The sequence below is a fragment of the Chelonoidis abingdonii genome, chromosome 2 (assembly GCF_003597395.2).
Source record: "Chelonoidis abingdonii isolate Lonesome George chromosome 2, CheloAbing_2.0, whole genome shotgun sequence".
Classification (NCBI taxonomy): Eukaryota; Metazoa; Chordata; order Testudines; family Testudinidae; genus Chelonoidis; species Chelonoidis abingdonii.
In genome coordinates, this window is record NC_133770.1 from 115,359,943 (window position 1) to 115,378,192 (window position 18,250).

The window sequence follows — 18,250 nt, forward strand, 5'->3', positions numbered from 1 at the left end:
AGAGCCACCTGGTCACTCGCCAGCCTAGGAGCAGCAGGGACATATCGCCAGTTGCAGGGAGCTGCCTGAGGTGAGCACCGCCAGGATCCGCCACCTTGCATCCTCTCCCATGCCACAACCCCCAGCCCTGAGCTCCCTCCCAGACCCAAATTACCACCCTCCCTCTTAGTTAACCACAATTTTTGACTTACTGGCACCCCCCATTCCCTCAACACGCTAAACACCAAAGTTTTTACTGTACTAATTTTGAGTGCCCCCTTGAGATGCTTAGGACCTGATTTTCCCAAGTACTTCCAGTTTATACATTCTATGCACAGCTGCCATTGACTTCAGTTGTGGGTTGAGAGTCCTCAGCACTTCTGTATATCAAATCCCATGCGTCTCAAATTGGGCACACGAACATGAGCCACACAGTTAGTGGCTATCTCCTAAAAATTTGGTTTAAGAGACTTTCCAGTTGCAAGTTTACAAAAACCCAGTTCTCTGGGGTGGCATTCAACTGCTTAAACCATGAGATCAACCTCTCTCTTCCTGCAGTTTCCTGCCTCATTCACTACTCAACTTCCAAGTTCTATTACGATAAGCTTCCTCCACTACACAATATTGTTTGGGCACTGTCTTTCCTATGCACTGAATGAGGCAGAAGCCCCTTTAGAAAAAAAATAGGTGATATGTAAAGACTGCATGGTAATGCATACATTCCAGGGTACTGATTTACAGTTGCATGGACCACCTTATTTTTGATATTTCTTAAGTCTTTAGTGCTTGATTTTGCAACCTATTTTTTAAATGGAGTCTTTTTCTGTGTAATTACCTAGAGTTTTTTAAAAAAAAAAAAAAAGTGAAAGAAATTGAAATTCTATCACATGTAATATAACCATATTCAATCCAACCCATCCTCCCAATATTGGTTACCTTTAGGGTTGGCAAGTTTAAATCCATAGCATAGACTTTTACTACTAAGCTTATGGAGTAGCTGACAGAAGTCACTGGAAGGGAATGAGATAGCTCACTGGTCGATTTCACAGCTACTTGCTAGACAACAGGGAAATGTGGGGCCTTAATAATCCTGAGTTCTATTCCAGGTTCTCAAGATTCTTTAAATCAGAAGGCCTTCTGCCCACATCTCCCCATGCCCATCCCAGTCTATTCCTGCCCCATATAACCAATCCTCCTCCCTCTGCACCTGTCCCTTCCTAGCATACTACTTTCCCAGCTCCTCACTCCTTGCCTTTAAATGCAGGCTGTTTTCTCATTCTACTCTATGCTGCTGGACATTTCAGATTTTTTTATTTTGTTATTTAAAATTACAAGAAGTTTTCCTTTTAAAATATAAACCTGTTAAAAATGAAATCTGAACTTAAAACAAATTATGTTAAGGTCTAAACTTACTACATCATCTTAAAACACTTAAAGAAAAACTATGCTGAATCCATGATCCTCTATAAAACACCGAGTTAAGACTTAAACATTGTTTTTTCTATATAAAGAAAGAATCAGGGGAAAAAATATCAAATTTATGAGGTTAAGCTTTATAAATATGGCACAATAGGCCAGGCTAACTAATTTAGAAGATTGTTACTTTCAAGAGACTAAGGCAAGTAGGAACTTAAACTGCAGGCACTTTACTTGATGTATTTGAAAATTTTCCCAGACTAGCCTGCGATAATCAGTTTAAATTTACTGACTACATTTAATTTCTGTTTAATAAATCATTTAGTTGTACGTGTGAAACATCCTTTTGTAAAGTTTATGCATCTAAAGTATTCACAGTTGCTTTAATAAATGTTATTAGCTGTTGTGTTTAAATCAATTTAGTTACCATCCTAATGCAGTTTGGCACAAATCATATAGAAAAAGTTAAATTATCTAGTAAATAATCATTCACCTTTTTCTAGACACACTAAAAATGCACAGTTCAGAAGACTCTGAAAGCTATATAACTGTTTAAATAGATAAATTATATCTAGAGAGAGTAGGGCTGTCCATTAATCACAGTTAACTTACACGATTAACTCAAAAAATAATTGCAATTAAAAAAATTAATCACAATCGCACTTTTAATTGCACTGTTAAACAGAATACCAAATGAAATTTATTAAATATTTTTGGATATTTTTCTACATTTTCAAATATATTGATTTCAATTACAACACAGAATACAAAGTGTACAGGGCTACTTTATATTATTTTATTTACAAATATTTGCACTGTAAAAGTGATAAGTTTTTTTTGCAATTCACTTCATAATATCGTAATGCAATCTCTTCGTCGTAAAAGTGCAACCTACAAATGTATATTTTTTTTTTTTTGTTATGTAACTGCACTCAAAAACAAAACAATGTAAAACTTTAGAGCCTACAAATCCACTCAGTCTTACTTTTTGTTCAGCCAATCACTAAGACAAACAAGTTTGTTTACATTCATGGGAGATAATGCTGCCAGCTTCTTATTTACAATATCACCTGAAAGTGAGAACAGGCACTCACATGGCACTTTTTTAGCAGGTCCTGCAAGATATTTACATGCCAAATATGCTAAACATTTATATGCCCTTTAATACTTTGGCCACGATTCCAGAGGATATGCTTCCATGCTCATTAAAGAATGTGTTAATAAAATGTGTAACTGAACTCCTGGGGGCAGAATTCTATGTCTCCTGCTCTGCGTTTCACTAAAATTCTGACATATATTTTATGTTATAGCAGTCTTGGTTGATGACCCAGCATGTTGTTTGTTTTAAGAACACTTTCACTGCAGATTTGACAAAATGCAAAGAAAGTACCAATGTGAAGTTTCTAAAGATAGCAACAGCACTCAACTCAAGATTTAAGAATCTGAAGTGCCTTCCAAAATCTAAGATGGACAGGGTGTGGAGCATGCCTTCAGAAGTCTTAAAAGAGCAACACTCCAATGTGGAAACCACAGGACCCGAACCACCAAAAAATCAACCTTCTGCTGCTGGCATCTGATTCAGATGATACAGGTGAACATGTGTCTGTCTGCACTGCTTTGAATTGTTATTGAGCAGAACCCCTCATTAGCATTGACGCATGTCCTTTGGAATCGTGGTTGAAGCATGAAGGGACATATGAATCTTTAACGCATCTGGCATGTAAATACCTTGCGACGCCCATTACAACATTGCCATGTAAACGCCTGTTTTCACTTTCAGGTGACACTAAACAAGAAGCGGACAGCATTATCTCCTACAAATGTAAACAAATTTGTTTGTCTAGGTGACTGACTGAAGTAGAAGTAGGACTGAGTGGATTGTAGGCTCTAAAGTTATTTCTGAATGCAGGGTTTTTTGTACATAATTCTACATTTGTAAGTTCAACTTTCATGATAAAGAGATTGTATGAGGTGCATTGAAGATACTATTTCTTTTGTTTTTTATAGCACAAATATTTTTAATAAAAAATAAATATAAAGTGAGTGCTGTACACTTTTTTCTGAGTTGTAATTGAAATCAATGTATTTGAAATGTAGAAAACATCCAAAAATATTTAAATAAATGGTATTTTATTATTAACCACTTGACAGCTCATATCTATATCTTTATTTATAGTTATAAGGTACCATCCTAGGTAGCAAACAGCTGTACCTAATCCAGAGTAGAGGCTCTATTTAGCTGTAAATCAATATGTTTTAATGGTAATATCAACCAATGAGAATGCACCTTTCTTTAGATGAGAACAGAATTACAAACAGAAAAACTGATTAAAACCAATTATTTAAAGTGAAGCTTTCCACTAGGTGATTTAAATCAATCCATCCTGAAGTCTGACAGTTATAATGGAAAGTGGAAGGCAATCTTAATAGCCATTGCCAGCTCCATCTGTACTTTACAGCTTTACTTGATTTGTTTTATACATCTGCAAAGAAAAATAGACATACCTGTACTGAACCCAGACAAGCTCCATACTTTATATTACAGTAGCAACAATTTTATGCAGCATAAAATCTTTCTAAAAGCACCAAATTCCATTGGGTGGCATATGGAAACTATACTGGGAAGTAAAGGAGGACAGGAATAACATGGCTTTCTTGAAGAACTTTGTTACAGAATAAAATAGTTCTAGTTTTAAAAATAAGCACTTATTCAACATCTCAGTACTGGAGGGTTTACTGTACTAATTTTAATAAATGCTGAAACAAAAGGGCATTTATTTCATAATGAGATGACTGTCCTTCAAAATTACTATATTAATTGGCCAAATACAGCTCTTAATTACACTGCTTTAATGCTATCAATGTCAGTGGAGTTACTGCAGCCATACATTATGGTAGGGAAGGATCTGGATTATTTTCTCAACTCTGTTTTACCTTCCTATACTAACATCTTAAATGAAATCTCCCTTCAGAATGCCTCAGGTATTAGAGAACCTACTCAACACCTCCAGGATTTTTTTTTTTTTAAAAAAAGTCGCTGAAAATATTCGTGATATGTACAAGACGAAGCCATACTCATCCTGTCGGGAATTATCAATGGACAAGTTTTCACTGATGCTTGTTTAAACCAAGTTGTAATTAATGAACATCTACTCACCATCTCCAGCAGGTAGGCCTCGCTCTTTTTTCTCATCACATTTGTTGCATTCACTGAAGTACAGCAATAGAAACATATCCAAAAGGACCCAAACCAGTGAGGTGGCAAGGACCACCTTGCAATATGCAAATTTTCTCATGGCACTTTAAGTCAAATACAAAAATAAAAAAGTATAAATAAAAATGTCAACAAGATTGCTTTAATCCAGTTTCTGAGACCATGTTCTGTATCTGAAAAGAAAACAAAGAACAGACATTACAAAAAAAATCCAAAATGAGAAGTAACATCCAAAGAGACAATTTTACGTACATTTTAGGATAACTAATTTGCATTTCAAAATTAGTTATCACAATGGTCCACGTGCAAAAATTAAGAAACCCTCTAGGCACTCTGAGTGAAGAGAATAGACGCAACTAAGTTTGGTGATGTGCTAACACTCATCCCTCCAAAATGCCAATGCCAATAGCCAAAATGCCAAGTTGCCTACTCAATGCAGAAGAAAATATGGAACTACATTCAAATTAAAAGCCACTCTTTGAATTTGGACTTAATATATTGTTTACCCTTTGGAAATTTAGGTTAGCCAGCATAATTAAAGGTCTGATCACAACAAACAAACAAAGTCTTTTCTAATTTTCCTTGAACTGAAATACACTTGGCTAGAAGGGAATTTAACAGTACACAGAGAATACTATTTTAAATACTAGAATTAACTTGGTGATAAACACTGGCATTTTCAGAACTTTACCAGTAAAGACTGAAGCAAAGGTTGTCTTCATTTCCTTGTTTATGTCTAAAACTACTGTAGTATGACAAGCAACAGTTTTACTTAATTTGCAGTGTGGTTGAGAAATAAACAAGTTTGTTCCACTTTGCTCTTTCTGAAACAGACTTCATTTTTTAGGAGACTCTTTGCTATCGGAATTTGGCCCAATTTTGGATTTCATTTCCAAAGTTGAGAAGTGACTATAGCTTACTATTCTACATATAGTAACTAAACATCACATACCACACAGATGTGGAAAGGCAGGATTTTAATATTATATTTAATATTTAGAATCATAGAAATGCAGGACTGAAAGGGACCTCAAGAGGTCATCTAGTCCAGCCCATATTGAAGCAGGATTGCATATGCCTAGACCATCCCTGACAGATGTCTGTCTATAACCTCCTCTTAAAACTCTAAAATGATGGGGATTCCACAACCTCATGGCTTAAATATGCTTATAGTTGGAAAGTTTTGCCTAATAACTAAACTAAATCTCTCTAAATGTAAATTAAGCCTATTATTATTTCTACTTTCAGTGGACATGGAGAAAGATTGATCACTGACCTCTTTATGACAACCTTTTACATATACGATGAGGACTTCTCTCTCCCATTAGCCTTCTCTTCTCTACATTAAACATGCTGAGTTCTTTCAACCTTTCCTCACAGTTCATGGTTTCTAAACACTTTATTATTGATCATCTCTGGATTCTCTCCAGTAATACAATAGCAAATGTCATATGTTGCCTTCAATGAAAGTTGGGGGGTCGCAGCACTTTATAGAGCAATGCCTTTATACTACAATAGTCTCCATCACTCACTGGAACAAGTTTTCTCCATGATCCAAAAAAAGATCCGAACCTACCATCAGCACATTACACAGTGTTAACCTAGAACTGAAAGAGTACTGAAAGCATTTGATCTACTACATTCAATTATTAATGTTCTTTTTAAAAATATCAAATCGATTTAGACTTAGCTGTTTGTTCTGTAATAGGATGCTGCAAATCAAAAATATGTTCCAACTTTGACAAGCTTTTCATGCCTAGAGAGTGAAGAATGTGTGTATTAAAAAACTCAATATAAAATAGAAATTAAAGCAAGAAAATGCTTATGGTTAATAGCTTGCTGGTGAATGTTTGACAAAGATCAAGCTAAAAAGCGGCGAGTGTACTAAGCTTTCAAAAAATGGAAAAGGATTTTCAGAACTGTCTTATACTTCAGAGTCCTTCCTACCCGAGAAAGTAGTGTCTTCACAAAAAATGTCACCATGACTAGGTCAATGGTGAGCTGAGCTCGCTGCCTATCATGTTTACCAATATTCTCTTTCAGTTGCCTGGAATTCCCTGTTAGTCTGTCTGTTCTCTCATCTTATAACTTTGATCATAAGCTTTTAGGTGCAGGGACCATCTTTTTGTTCTTTTTGTACAGTGCTTAGAATAATGGTCTCCTAGGTGCTACACTATTACTGAAATACCCTCAAAGCGCCTAACGTACCTCTGGGCACTATGCTAATTAACAACACAGCTATATCAAGTTAAAAAAAAAAGACACACTTTGCTGCTAAGTGTACCAAAGTAAATATTGGTTACAATAAAAGTTATCAAGTGCAGTGAAGGATCCGGCAACAGGAGTAATCTGGTAGATGCCCAAAGCGAAAAATCTCAGGTGATAAACTGTCATTTAAAATAAGAGTCCTTCTAACTTATAAGTTTAGAATGAACCCAATCACTGAATCCAGTTTGATTAATTTGATTACTGGGCAAATATTTACCCACTTTTCAACAAATTAAAGTTTTAGAAATGAACCCTTTAAATTCTATTATGCTCCAATTAATTCAAATTAAAAATAAATTCCACAGACACCACTGTAAATTGCCATACTGCAGACTTTTATACAATTGTCAAAAAATATTTAAAAACAAAAACAAGCTTTGGGCTTCCCTAATTAACAAAATTATTTTCAACACCACCACCACAAATAATGCAAACTGGCTTCTGTCAGTTACTTCCAGCAATATGCTACAGGGTTTATGCTGGGTAACAAAACTGGAAAGAACTTTGGCTAACTGCTCCTGTCTATCATCATATTAATAAATGTTAAGATTTTACTAGGAAACTCTTCAACCACATGCGATTTCCTTTCTGGGCAACTTCCTCCGCTTCCTGCTCTGGAAGAAGTCTCTTCACCATACGCATTGTTGCTATATATGCAATTTCTTCCTGAAGCATCTTTCAAGGGGGATGAATTAGCAATTACAACCAGTTAGAAACAGAAAACCACAGAAATAAAGACAGCTCAAACACTTCACCTCCATTTTCTTTAGAGAACTTACTATGGAACACTGTCTTTCTTTCACATTATTGGCCAAATTCTATACCATGGAAAGATGGAGCAACTCAGTTCTCTTCTAGGGAAAGGTATTAAATTTTTAGGGTTATAAGTAACGCTCATGTCATACTGTCTCATCCTCAGCTTCTACAACTTTTGCAACATCCAAAGCAGTTTTGGAGGTTCTTTAATGCTGCATTTTTAAATTAATTATATTTCTAGCCAGTATGATTACAAAGATATTTCCTATGTGAACCAGGCATTAACCAATGCAGCGCTGTTTTCCTAAGACTGACCAGATCAAACCTGTTCCAGGAACACTTTACAACTCCAGGAGGCATAAATACAATCTATAAAAGTATCTGTCCTGACAGACTCAAATTTTACATTTAAATCAAATCATTCAGGTAATGAGATTTCATAGCTTTGTGTTTGTAGTCACTAATCAGTGGACAATTAGCATCTTGCTAGCACTCTCAACCTTCGACTGCTTCTCCTACCACATCCGTAAACTGCATCATGAATTTCACATATGTTAAGAACATAAGAATGGCCATATTGGGTCAGACCAATGCTCCATCTAGCCCAGTATTGTATCTTCCAACAGTGGCAGGTGCCAGAAGCTTCAGAGTGAATGAACAGAACAGGGCAATTATCAAGTGATCCATCCCCTGTCGTCCAGTTCCAGCTCCTAGCAGTCAGAGATTTTGGGACACCCACAGCATGAGGTTGCGCCCTGACCATTTTGGCTAATAGACATTGGTGGACCTATTCTCCATAAGAACGGCAATACTGGGTTAGACCAAAGGTCAATCTAAGCCAGTATCCTGTCTTCCAACAGTGGCCAATGCCAGATGCCCCAGAGGGAATGAACAGAACAGGTAATCATCAAGTGATCCATCCCCAGCTTCCGGCAAACAGAGGCTAGGGACACCATCCCTGCCCAACCTGGCTAATAGCCATTGATGGACCTATCCTCCAGGAACTTATCTAGTTCTTTTATTAACCCTATTATAATCATGGTCTTCTCAACATCCTCTGGCATGGAGTTCCACAGGTTGACTGCACATTGTGTGAAAAAAAATACTTCCTTTTCTTTTAAACCTACTGCCTACTTCATTTGGTGACCCCCTAGTTCTTATGAGAAGGATTAAATCATTCCTTATTTACTTTCTCCACACCAGTCATGATTTATCCAATTCTTTTTTGAACCCACTTATACTTTTGGCTTTCAAAACATCCGCTGGCAACAAGTTGCACAGGTTGACAGTGTGCTGTGTGTAGAAATACTTCCGTATGTTTGTTTTAAACCAGCTGCCTATAAATTTCCCTGGGTTACCCCTGCTACTTGTTATGCGAAGGTGTAAATAACACTTATTCACTCTCTCCACACCATCCATGATTTTATTGACCTCTAATATATTGCCCTTTAGTTGTGTCTTTTCTAAACTGAACAGTCCGTCTTTTTTCATCTTTCCATATGGACGTTGTTACATACCCCAATCATTTTTGTTACGCTTCCCTGTACTTTTCCTTAAACATCTTTGAGATAGAGCAACCAGAACTCCACACAGTATTCAAGGCGTGGGTGTATCGTGGATTTATACAGTGGGATTATGATATTTTCTGCCCTATTATCTAACTCTTTCCTAATAGTTCTTAGCACTGCTCGCCTTTTTTTGGGNAGATTCTTAATTTGTCTTAATCTAACAGGATTAGTTGTAGTCATTTCCGGGGCGGGGGGAGGGGGCTGCCACTGTACACTGGAGCAGATGTTTTAAAAAATTATCCACAATGTCTAAGATCTTTCTTGACTGGTAACAACTAATTTAGACCCCATATTTGTATGTATAGTTAGGATTATGTTTTCTAATGTCCAATTCTTTTGCATTTATCATTATTGAATTTCATCTGCTATTTTGTCACTTAGTCTTGTGAGAACCCTTTGTAACTTCGCAATTTGCTTTGTCCTGAACTATTTCATGGAATTTTGTATCATCTGCAAACTTTGCAACCTCAGTGTTTACCCCTTTTTTCAGATCTGTTCAACGTGTTCATAAATGAACTAGCCCCAGTACAGAGCCTTGGGGAACACTGCTATTTACCTCTCTCCACTGACATTTATTCCTACTCTGTTTCCTATTTTTTAATGAGTTATTGACCCAAAGGAGGACCTTCCCTCTTATCTCATGACTGCTTAATGGGCTTCAAAGCCTTTGGTGTAGGATCTTGTCAAAAGCTTTCTGAAAGTCCAAGTACACCGTATCCACTGGATCACCAATGCCCACATACTTGTCAAGTTCTAATAGATTAGTGAGTCATAATTTCCCTTTACTAAAGCCATGCCGAGTCTCTCAGCATATCATGATCAGCTACGTATCTGATAATTCTTTTCTTTACTATGGCTCCAACCAATTTGCCTAGTATTGAAGTTGCCTGTAACTGCCAAGATCACCTCCGGATCTTTTTTTTTTAATTTTTATTTTAAATCAGACTCACTTTAGCTATCCTCCAGCCATCTGGTACAGACCGATTAAAGTGACAGGTTACATACCACAGTTAATACTTCTGCAATTTCATATTTGAGTTCCTTCAGAACTCTCATGGGGAATATCACTTGATCCTGGTGACTTAGCACTGTTTAATTTATCTATTTGCTCCAAAAGCTCCTCTATCGACACCTCAATCTGGGACAGTTCCTCAGATCTGCAACCTAAAAAAGAATGGCTTGCGTGTGAAATCTCCTTCACACCCTCTGCAGTAAAGACCAGTGCAAAGAATTCAGTTAGTTTCTTCACAACAGCTTTATCTTCCTGGGATGTTGCTTTAACACCTCAATCACACAGCGACCCACTGATTGTTTGGCAGACTTTGTGCTTCTGTTGTACTTCAAAAAATGTTGTTCTTAGTTTTTGAGTCTTTCACTAGTTGTTCATTATTCTTTTTTGGCCTACTTCTTTACAGTTTTACATTTGACTTGCCGAAGTTTATTCTGCTTTCTATTTTCTTCAATGGGATCTGACTTCCAACTTTTAAAGAATGCCTTTTTACCTCTAACCACATCTTGTACTCTCTTAAGCCATGGTGGCCTTTTTGGTCCCTTTTTTAAAAAAATATGGTAGACATTTATATAGAAATTATATATACATATGAAGATTAAATCCTGTACATCACTTGAAAATGGAATTGTACACTTTCAAAGAGGATATTAGCATTAGGTTTCTAGCGCCAGTAATTCTAAACTCTTCCAGAAATTAAAATGCCTTGGGTGGGAAGGACACAAGGCAGAAAAAATGAAGTTATGCAATTTTAAAGTCAGTATTTCCCCATTTGCAGACAAAATTAGTATTTTATTTCCTTAATAAATCTGAGAATCCAGACAGGTAGGATGTCCCAATGGTTAGGCTGCTAGCCTGGGACTATTGGACCCAACTTCAATTTTCTGCTCTATTCTAGACTTCCTCAGTGACTTTCCCAAAGTTACACAGTCCCTCTGCCTCAGTTCCTGGCATACGTATATAAAACACATATTTCCAAAGGGTACCTATCACCATAGGATCTGGGCACCAAAATAATCTTAGAAATAATTAAGTTCTAAAGAGGAGTGGCAGAATCTCAACCAAGTGCATATGCCTTATAATACAGCATTGTTATAAATATTAAATTTGGAAATACAGTACAATTTTTTTTTTTACACCTTAAGATGTAGAAAGTTTAGAGCATGGCTCAAAAATCAAGACAAGTCTTAGACCAAGTTTCTATGAGATCCTGAAACTTAATTTGAAAAAAATTGGTTCAGTTCACAGAATGGCTTGCTCCTCATGGTCACATCTGGCAACTGAAAAAAAAAAAAAATGTCTACTGGAGACTCGATGTAGCAAAACTAAAGGGGCTTCAGACGCACAACAGAAATGACAATAGACATGGAAAAACTTCCATATGGAGATCCTGAAAAGACTGAGGCAACAGTTCAGTTTAGAAGAGAAATGAGGCAACAGACATATGTAAAATAATAAAAGTGAACTTCAGATGGAGAACACTGAAATCTAATCTCCAGACACTCTGAAATTAGAAAGATCATTTTTAATTTCTCAGACTTCACCTTAAGATGGTCTTGGGCTGGAGGAAGCTGGTAAGTTAAGGTATAGTAAGATCCATCTATTTGTCAGCTTCGTTCTACAGGGAAAGACGACCAGGATCAGACTAGTCCTAGGCTCATCACGAAAATGCACTCTCCTCCACTTATGAATTGGGTGAACACACTGACAGATTCCTCTGAAAATGATGCTGATTGGAGCTCTGTAGAGCTTTTTCTGTTATTTTTCCTCTGGTCTAGGGCACTACACATACTAGGACACTATGACTGTCACAGGATTGAATGAACAGGAAGAGATCCAGTGCTAATTCAACAGATCTTAGTCTCTCTTGGGATCTATGCATATTCCTGTGGGACCTCAAACTTCACAGTCTGGTCCTAGACTAAGGCCATAAGCTATCAAAGGAAAGTATGAAGGACCCCAGAGCCCTAGTGTTCCTGGATGAAGGCTGGGGTCTTTGTTTCTCAACCACAGCAAAAAGGCTGGTTAAATCAAATAAGGTTCAAGAAATGGGTTGACATCAGAGCTGCCCTTAGTGAGAACATCTGGCTGAATCCTAAAATGAGCAATTAGAAAGGATAATGGCATAGCTCAATAGAAACTGTTGTAGCTACAGCCCTTACTAGCATGTTTGGGGCAGCCTTTCTAACTGGAGCACTTCTGTGTCTGCTTAATGATTTAGTCTCTGGAATATATAGCCATGCTCAGCAGCAGATGAAGAACTGAGGATCCCTGTAAAACTAGATCTTGACTCAGAAAACTACATCCAATAAGCTCTAAAGGCTTTTTACTGTACTGCTGCAAAGTGAATAAGGGACTATAGACACATGGAGAAGAGCAGAAAGCCCTCTTTGTTCTTAGTGCTGGACTACACTTCAACTGCTGAAAGCACTAAACCAAAGGAACATCCAGCTTCCATTAAAACTCCTTTTGTAGGAGGACTTTATCAAACAGGTCAAATATCAAATGCCTATCTTTAAGTTACAATCTTGATAGCTCCATAAAGACTCAAATTAATTTAGAATGGAAACTGGAAAGGAAAAAATGTATAACTTCACGCATGCTACATTTGAAGGTCAGAAAAATCATATTTTGACTATTTTGTCATAAGCCATTTGGCATTACAGAAAAAGGTCAGCTTTAAATTACTGCTCATACTATACTATTTCATTTCTACTCCTATTTGTTCCTTTGGTAAATGTATCACAGCAAGTTAAAAGTTAAATTCCAGCTTCTCACACCTATATAATTGAGAACAAAAATAATAATAAATAATAAGTCATCTTCTCTCCATATCACAACCATGCTGTCCTTTTTAATAGGGGAACAATTTCATCTTGGACTGCATTAGTAATCTTCAACATACAAGTTTATTTAATTTACAAAGGATTACAATGCTGTTAATCACCTTAAACAGCTATATGCTATATTTAAGCAGATATAATGCTGATCTGAAGCCAAAATTCCTTTTTAGTGGTTCTAACTGAAAACATGTTGTGAACTACCATTAAAGAAAATGGTTTAAAGCAATGCTGTCAGCTTAGAATATGTGATCTCGTTTAGGTTTGTCATTATAGAAATCATGTAATTTCTGTACTCCTTAACAAACATACTAGGCAAGGGGTGCACAAATTATGACCCGCGAGCCGCTTCCGGATCATCAGACATTTTTAACAGGCCCTCAAGCTCCTGCCGGGGAACAAGGTTGCGGGCTTGCTCCACTCTGTCCAGCACTCTGCAGCCCCCGATTCATTCACAATTCCCTTGTTGAGCACAGTCTTCCAGTATGCAGAGCCACACTGCACAGATGCGACTTCACCACACAGTTTCCGGGATTGGAATCCTGCCCCTATGTGGCAATCCCCCTGCCCGCCCCAGCACACCCAATTGCCTCCCGGCGGTACAGAATTCCGTCAGGAGTAAATTACAAAGTGAGATTCTCTGGCCTGTATTATGCAGGAGGTCAGACTAGATTAACAGTGATTCCTTCTGGCCTTAAACAGCTATGAACCAAATCCAAATCATATCAAAAGTGCCTAATTTAATGCTATCTGATGGATGCTTCGTGGCCTCTATGATATGGAATTTTTGGTTTCTCAGTCCAATTAGTAGTGAGGTAGTGTCCACTAGAGACGTGCAAATCTTTATTAGACTAATGTACAAATACCAGTTTCTTTGATCACATATACAAACAAACCAAACACAGATAGTTAATATGGCCACACCTCTTGGAGATAAGCCATTTTAACTCAGCCGCTGCCCAAAACTCCATTCTTGAGCCTATCTAGACCAGCAAATAGACCTGCTGCTGCTAAATGGGAATGGGAGAATTCATTTTTTAAAAATATTTCGGATAATATCAATGCTTATTTCCATGCATTTTTAAGGTTCTCAATTTAAATTTTCACACTTGTATGAATTTTTTTAATGTCATTAGAGACTGATCCAAAAAGTTCGAGCTTTATAACCGTTAGAATACAAATTGTTACCACATGTCAAAATACAGAAAGTAAATATCACTAAATCAAATGCTACTGAAGTTCTCCAACAGCCTTTTTCTTACTAGGCCTATCTGTAAATCATGACTGCTGACAATTTTTTAATTTTTTTTTATTTCTGCGTGTTTGGTGAAATCGACATAATTACTAATAAAAATCTAATCCTTCCAAGCCTACTCATAAATGTTGGTAACTTGAGGATAAAATTTGCTTCCTGCAGCTCTGCTGAAATAGTTTTGCCAAGTTCATACTATCAGGTAAATTTTTAGCACTAGGACCCTATTGCGGATAAGTTGATAGTAATAGATCTGTTTGATAGCACAAACTGGACTTCATGTATTTAGAAAAGGAATCAACAGTTGGCAGTTTCAATGGTGCCAAGAGGGCAAATTTAAGACCCCAACCCTTATCTTTGGGAAATGTCGTGAAAGGAGGGTTTAACTATTAAAGCCCCAATCTCTCCGACTCTGCAGGCTGACGTAATCACCACTAGGAAGGTTGTTTTCCTTGATAAATTAAATAAGGAACAAGTGGCCACTGGTTCAAATATGGGATTTGTGAGGCTTCTGAGAATCAAATTCAGGCCTCAAGCAGGAGTACAAACACCTTTATCCGTGGGAAGGGATTCCCTAAGCCTTTCACAAATCTAGCAGTGGTGGGGTGAACACAGAAACCTAAGGTTGTGAGGGCTGGATGGAATTGAGGGCCAATCCTGTGTTCTTAACATGTAGCAGTTACTCTCAAACAAGGGGAAGCAGAGCAGATTCAAGGGTAGAACTGTGGAGTTTGCATAAGTGGCCAAATTTTGACCACTTTTGAAGGCAAGTAGTTTTGGTGGAAACTTTTCTATTATTTAGCAGTATGTCATACCTCCACAAAGCAGTATGACTAGCCCCGTGAACCATGTAGGAACCACACCTTGTAGCAAAGAATGCCCAAGCTGAGATATATCAGGCATCTGGCGTCCTGAGAGGAGTTGAGGAACAGCTGGAAGATCTATTTGAAGATAGAGAATAAGGTGAAACAGGTAAGGGAACCTCGCTTCCCTTGACCACATCAGGACTATCAGAATGACTCTGGTCTTGCTCTGCTTGATATTGTTTATCATCCTGAAAATGAGAGGTGGAGGAGGGAAGGCATAAAACAGTCTGCCCATCCAAGGCAGAAGGAAGGTATCCCCCCAGTGAACTGTGATCTAAACCTCCCCTTGAGAAAAACAGGTGGCACTTTTAGTTTGTGGTTGTAGACCTTTTTGCCACATCTGGAAACCCACAAGTCTGAAAGATTGCAAATAGAACCCGAGAATCCAACTCCCACTAGTAATATTGGGAGAAGCGCCTGCTGAGTGTGTTAGCTCTGGCATTCTGTAAGCCAGAGAGATACATTGCTGAGATCCTTATGGGATGCTTTATGCACCAATTCACACAGCTTTATTGCTTTGGTGCAGAGGGAAAGGAATCTCTTCCCTTCTTGCTGACTGATATAAAACATGCATTAGTGTCATGACTTTGATAGATCTGTGTCTGATGAGAGGAAGGAAAAGAACATAGAACTGTCAGGAATGCTTGAGATCCAGGAGGTTGATATGGAAAGTGGGCTCTGGAAGTGACTATGTGCCCTGTACTCTCAGGGAACTGAGGTGTACCTTCCAATCCAACTGAGATGCATCTGCTACAGGTACTGTCAGTGCTAGTTGGAGGAAGGGGACATCCTCCGCCTCTATATTGCGATGAATCTTCCATCCACCTAGGGAACGCTTCACCTGCTGGAGAATCTACACTTCTTTGTCTAAACCAGGGATTGGCAATCTTTCAGAAGTGATGTGCCACATCTTCATTTATTCACTCTAATTTAAGGTTTCACGTGCCAGTAATACATTAACATTTTTAGAAGATTTCTATGTCTATAATATATAACAGAACTATTGTTGTATGTAAAGTAAATAAGGTTTTTAAAATGTTTAAGAAGCTTCATTTAAAATTAAATAAAAATGCAGAGCCCCCTCAGACCAGTGACCAGGACCTGGGCAGTGAGAGTGCCACTCAAAATCAGCCGGCGTGCTGCCTTTGGCATATGTGCCATAGGTTGCCTACCCCTGGTCTAGACTGTATCTGTTTGGCGATTAAGTCATTCTGAGCCACCCCTGGAAATAGCAAAGGTGTAACTTTGCATGCTTTGTCATGGAAGTGCAAACAGCCATGCGACTCAAAAGTTGAAGGCAGTTTCTGATTGGTGTCTGGGACAGTCTTGAATTGTTTTGATGAGGCTTGATACTGTCCAGAATGTGACCATGAGAAGAGATTTCCTGGATGTCAGGGAATCCAGACACATCCCCTATGAATTGTACATTCTGAACAGGCATTCGTGTGAATTTTTCTATGATCAGCTGGAGGCAGGTCCAAAAACAAAGGAAGTGCTGTCGTTGTGGCAGACAACACTTCTTGTTTGAGTCGACACTCGAATAGCCAATTGTTGAGGTACAGGTATGCTACAGGAACAGTCTAGCCATGTAGGTAAGCCACCATTAACCACAGAACATAATAATGGCCCTACTGGGTCAGACCAAAGTCCATCTAGCTCAGTATCCTATCTTCTGAGAGTGGCCAGTGCCAGATTACCCAGAGGGAATAAACAGAACAGGTAATCATCAAGTGATCCATCCCTTGTCGCTCATTCCCTGCCTCTGGAGAACAGAACCTTCAACAAAACTCTCAGAGCAGAGGAGAGGCTAAACAAGAGGACTTGATACTGGAAATGATCCTTGCCTACCACAAATTGAAGGAATCTCGTAAGTGGCAGATGCATTGCTATACAGAAGTAGGCATCCTGGAGGTCAACAGCCAAAAACCTATCCCGCGAACACAGGAATTAAATCATCACTGCCAGCATCACTATCCTGAATTTCTGGGATTCAGGAATCTGTTTGGAATCTTAGACCCAGAATTTGTCTCCACCCTCCATTCTCCTACAAGGATATAGTTTGAATAGAAACTCTTTCCCTTATATTGAGCAGGTACCAGTTCTACTGCTCCTAAATGAAGGTGTCTACTTCCTGCCTAATCAGAGGCACGTGAGAAGGGTCCCTGAGGGAGGACTGGGAAGGGAAATGAGGAAAGAGGGAAGTAAAGTGGATGGTATAGCCCAATTACGTTACTTCCAGCACCATTTGTCTGAGAAGAGGTGCTCCCATTCATACTGGAAGTGGGAGAATGTTTCCAAATGGGGGAAAGAGGGCAAAACACTGAAGCTAGCAGGCTAATGCTGGGTGAGAATATGAATCCTGGACTGTCTTGTCAAAACTGACACTTTGATGACGACTGTTGAGGAGCCACATCAGATGGGTTAGAACAGTGGCTCTCCACCTTTCCCAACTACTGTAGACCTTTCAGAATCTGATGTGTCTTGCGTAAACCCAAGTTTCACCTCGCTTAAAAACTACTTGCTTACAAAAATCAGACAAAAATATAAAAGTGTCACAGCACACTATTACTGAAAAATTGCATATATTCTCATTTACATCATCTAATTACAAGAAAAATCAACTGGAATACAAACAGTGTACTTACATTTCAGTGTATAGTATACAGAGCAGTAGTCATGGAAGTGAAAACGTGTGTATGAAATTTTAGTTTGTACTGACTTTGCTAATGCTTTAGATATTTGCTTAGTTTTATAACAGGCTACATAAAGATGAGTTGATGTACCCCCTGGAAGACATCTGAGTTCTCAGGGGTACACATACTCCTAGTTGAGAACCACTGGGTTAGTAGCTCTCTCTCTCTAGAACAGGGGTCAGCAACCTTTCAGAAGTGCTGTGCCGCATCTTCATTTATTCATTATAATTTAAACTTCCGTGTGCCGGTAATACATTTTAACGTTTTTAGAAGGTCTCTTTCTATAAGTCTATATTATATAACTAAACTATTGTATGTAAAGTAAACAAGGTTTTCAAACTGTTTAAGAAGCATCATTTAAAATTAAATTAAAATGCTGATCTTATGGC

The 18,250-nt window shown here is 38.1% G+C and overlaps 1 protein-coding gene across 3 annotated transcripts in view; it reads right to left on the reverse strand.

The window, feature by feature from the left end:
* Positions 1 to 18,250, reverse strand: part of GALNT1 (polypeptide N-acetylgalactosaminyltransferase 1) — a 206,473-nt gene that overhangs the window by 123,948 nt on the left and 64,275 nt on the right. For 2 of the 3 annotated variants that reach the window (XM_032764075.2, XM_075062625.1), the window contains one exon: positions 4,553 to 4,782. In XM_032764075.2, coding sequence (XP_032619966.1) covers positions 4,553 to 4,691 — 139 coding nt within the window. In that variant the 5' untranslated portion in view covers positions 4,692 to 4,782. Of the gene's footprint in view, positions 1 to 4,552; positions 4,783 to 10,206; positions 10,366 to 18,250 lie in introns of all 3 variants that reach the window. The other variant, XM_075062626.1, reaches the window with a different exon arrangement.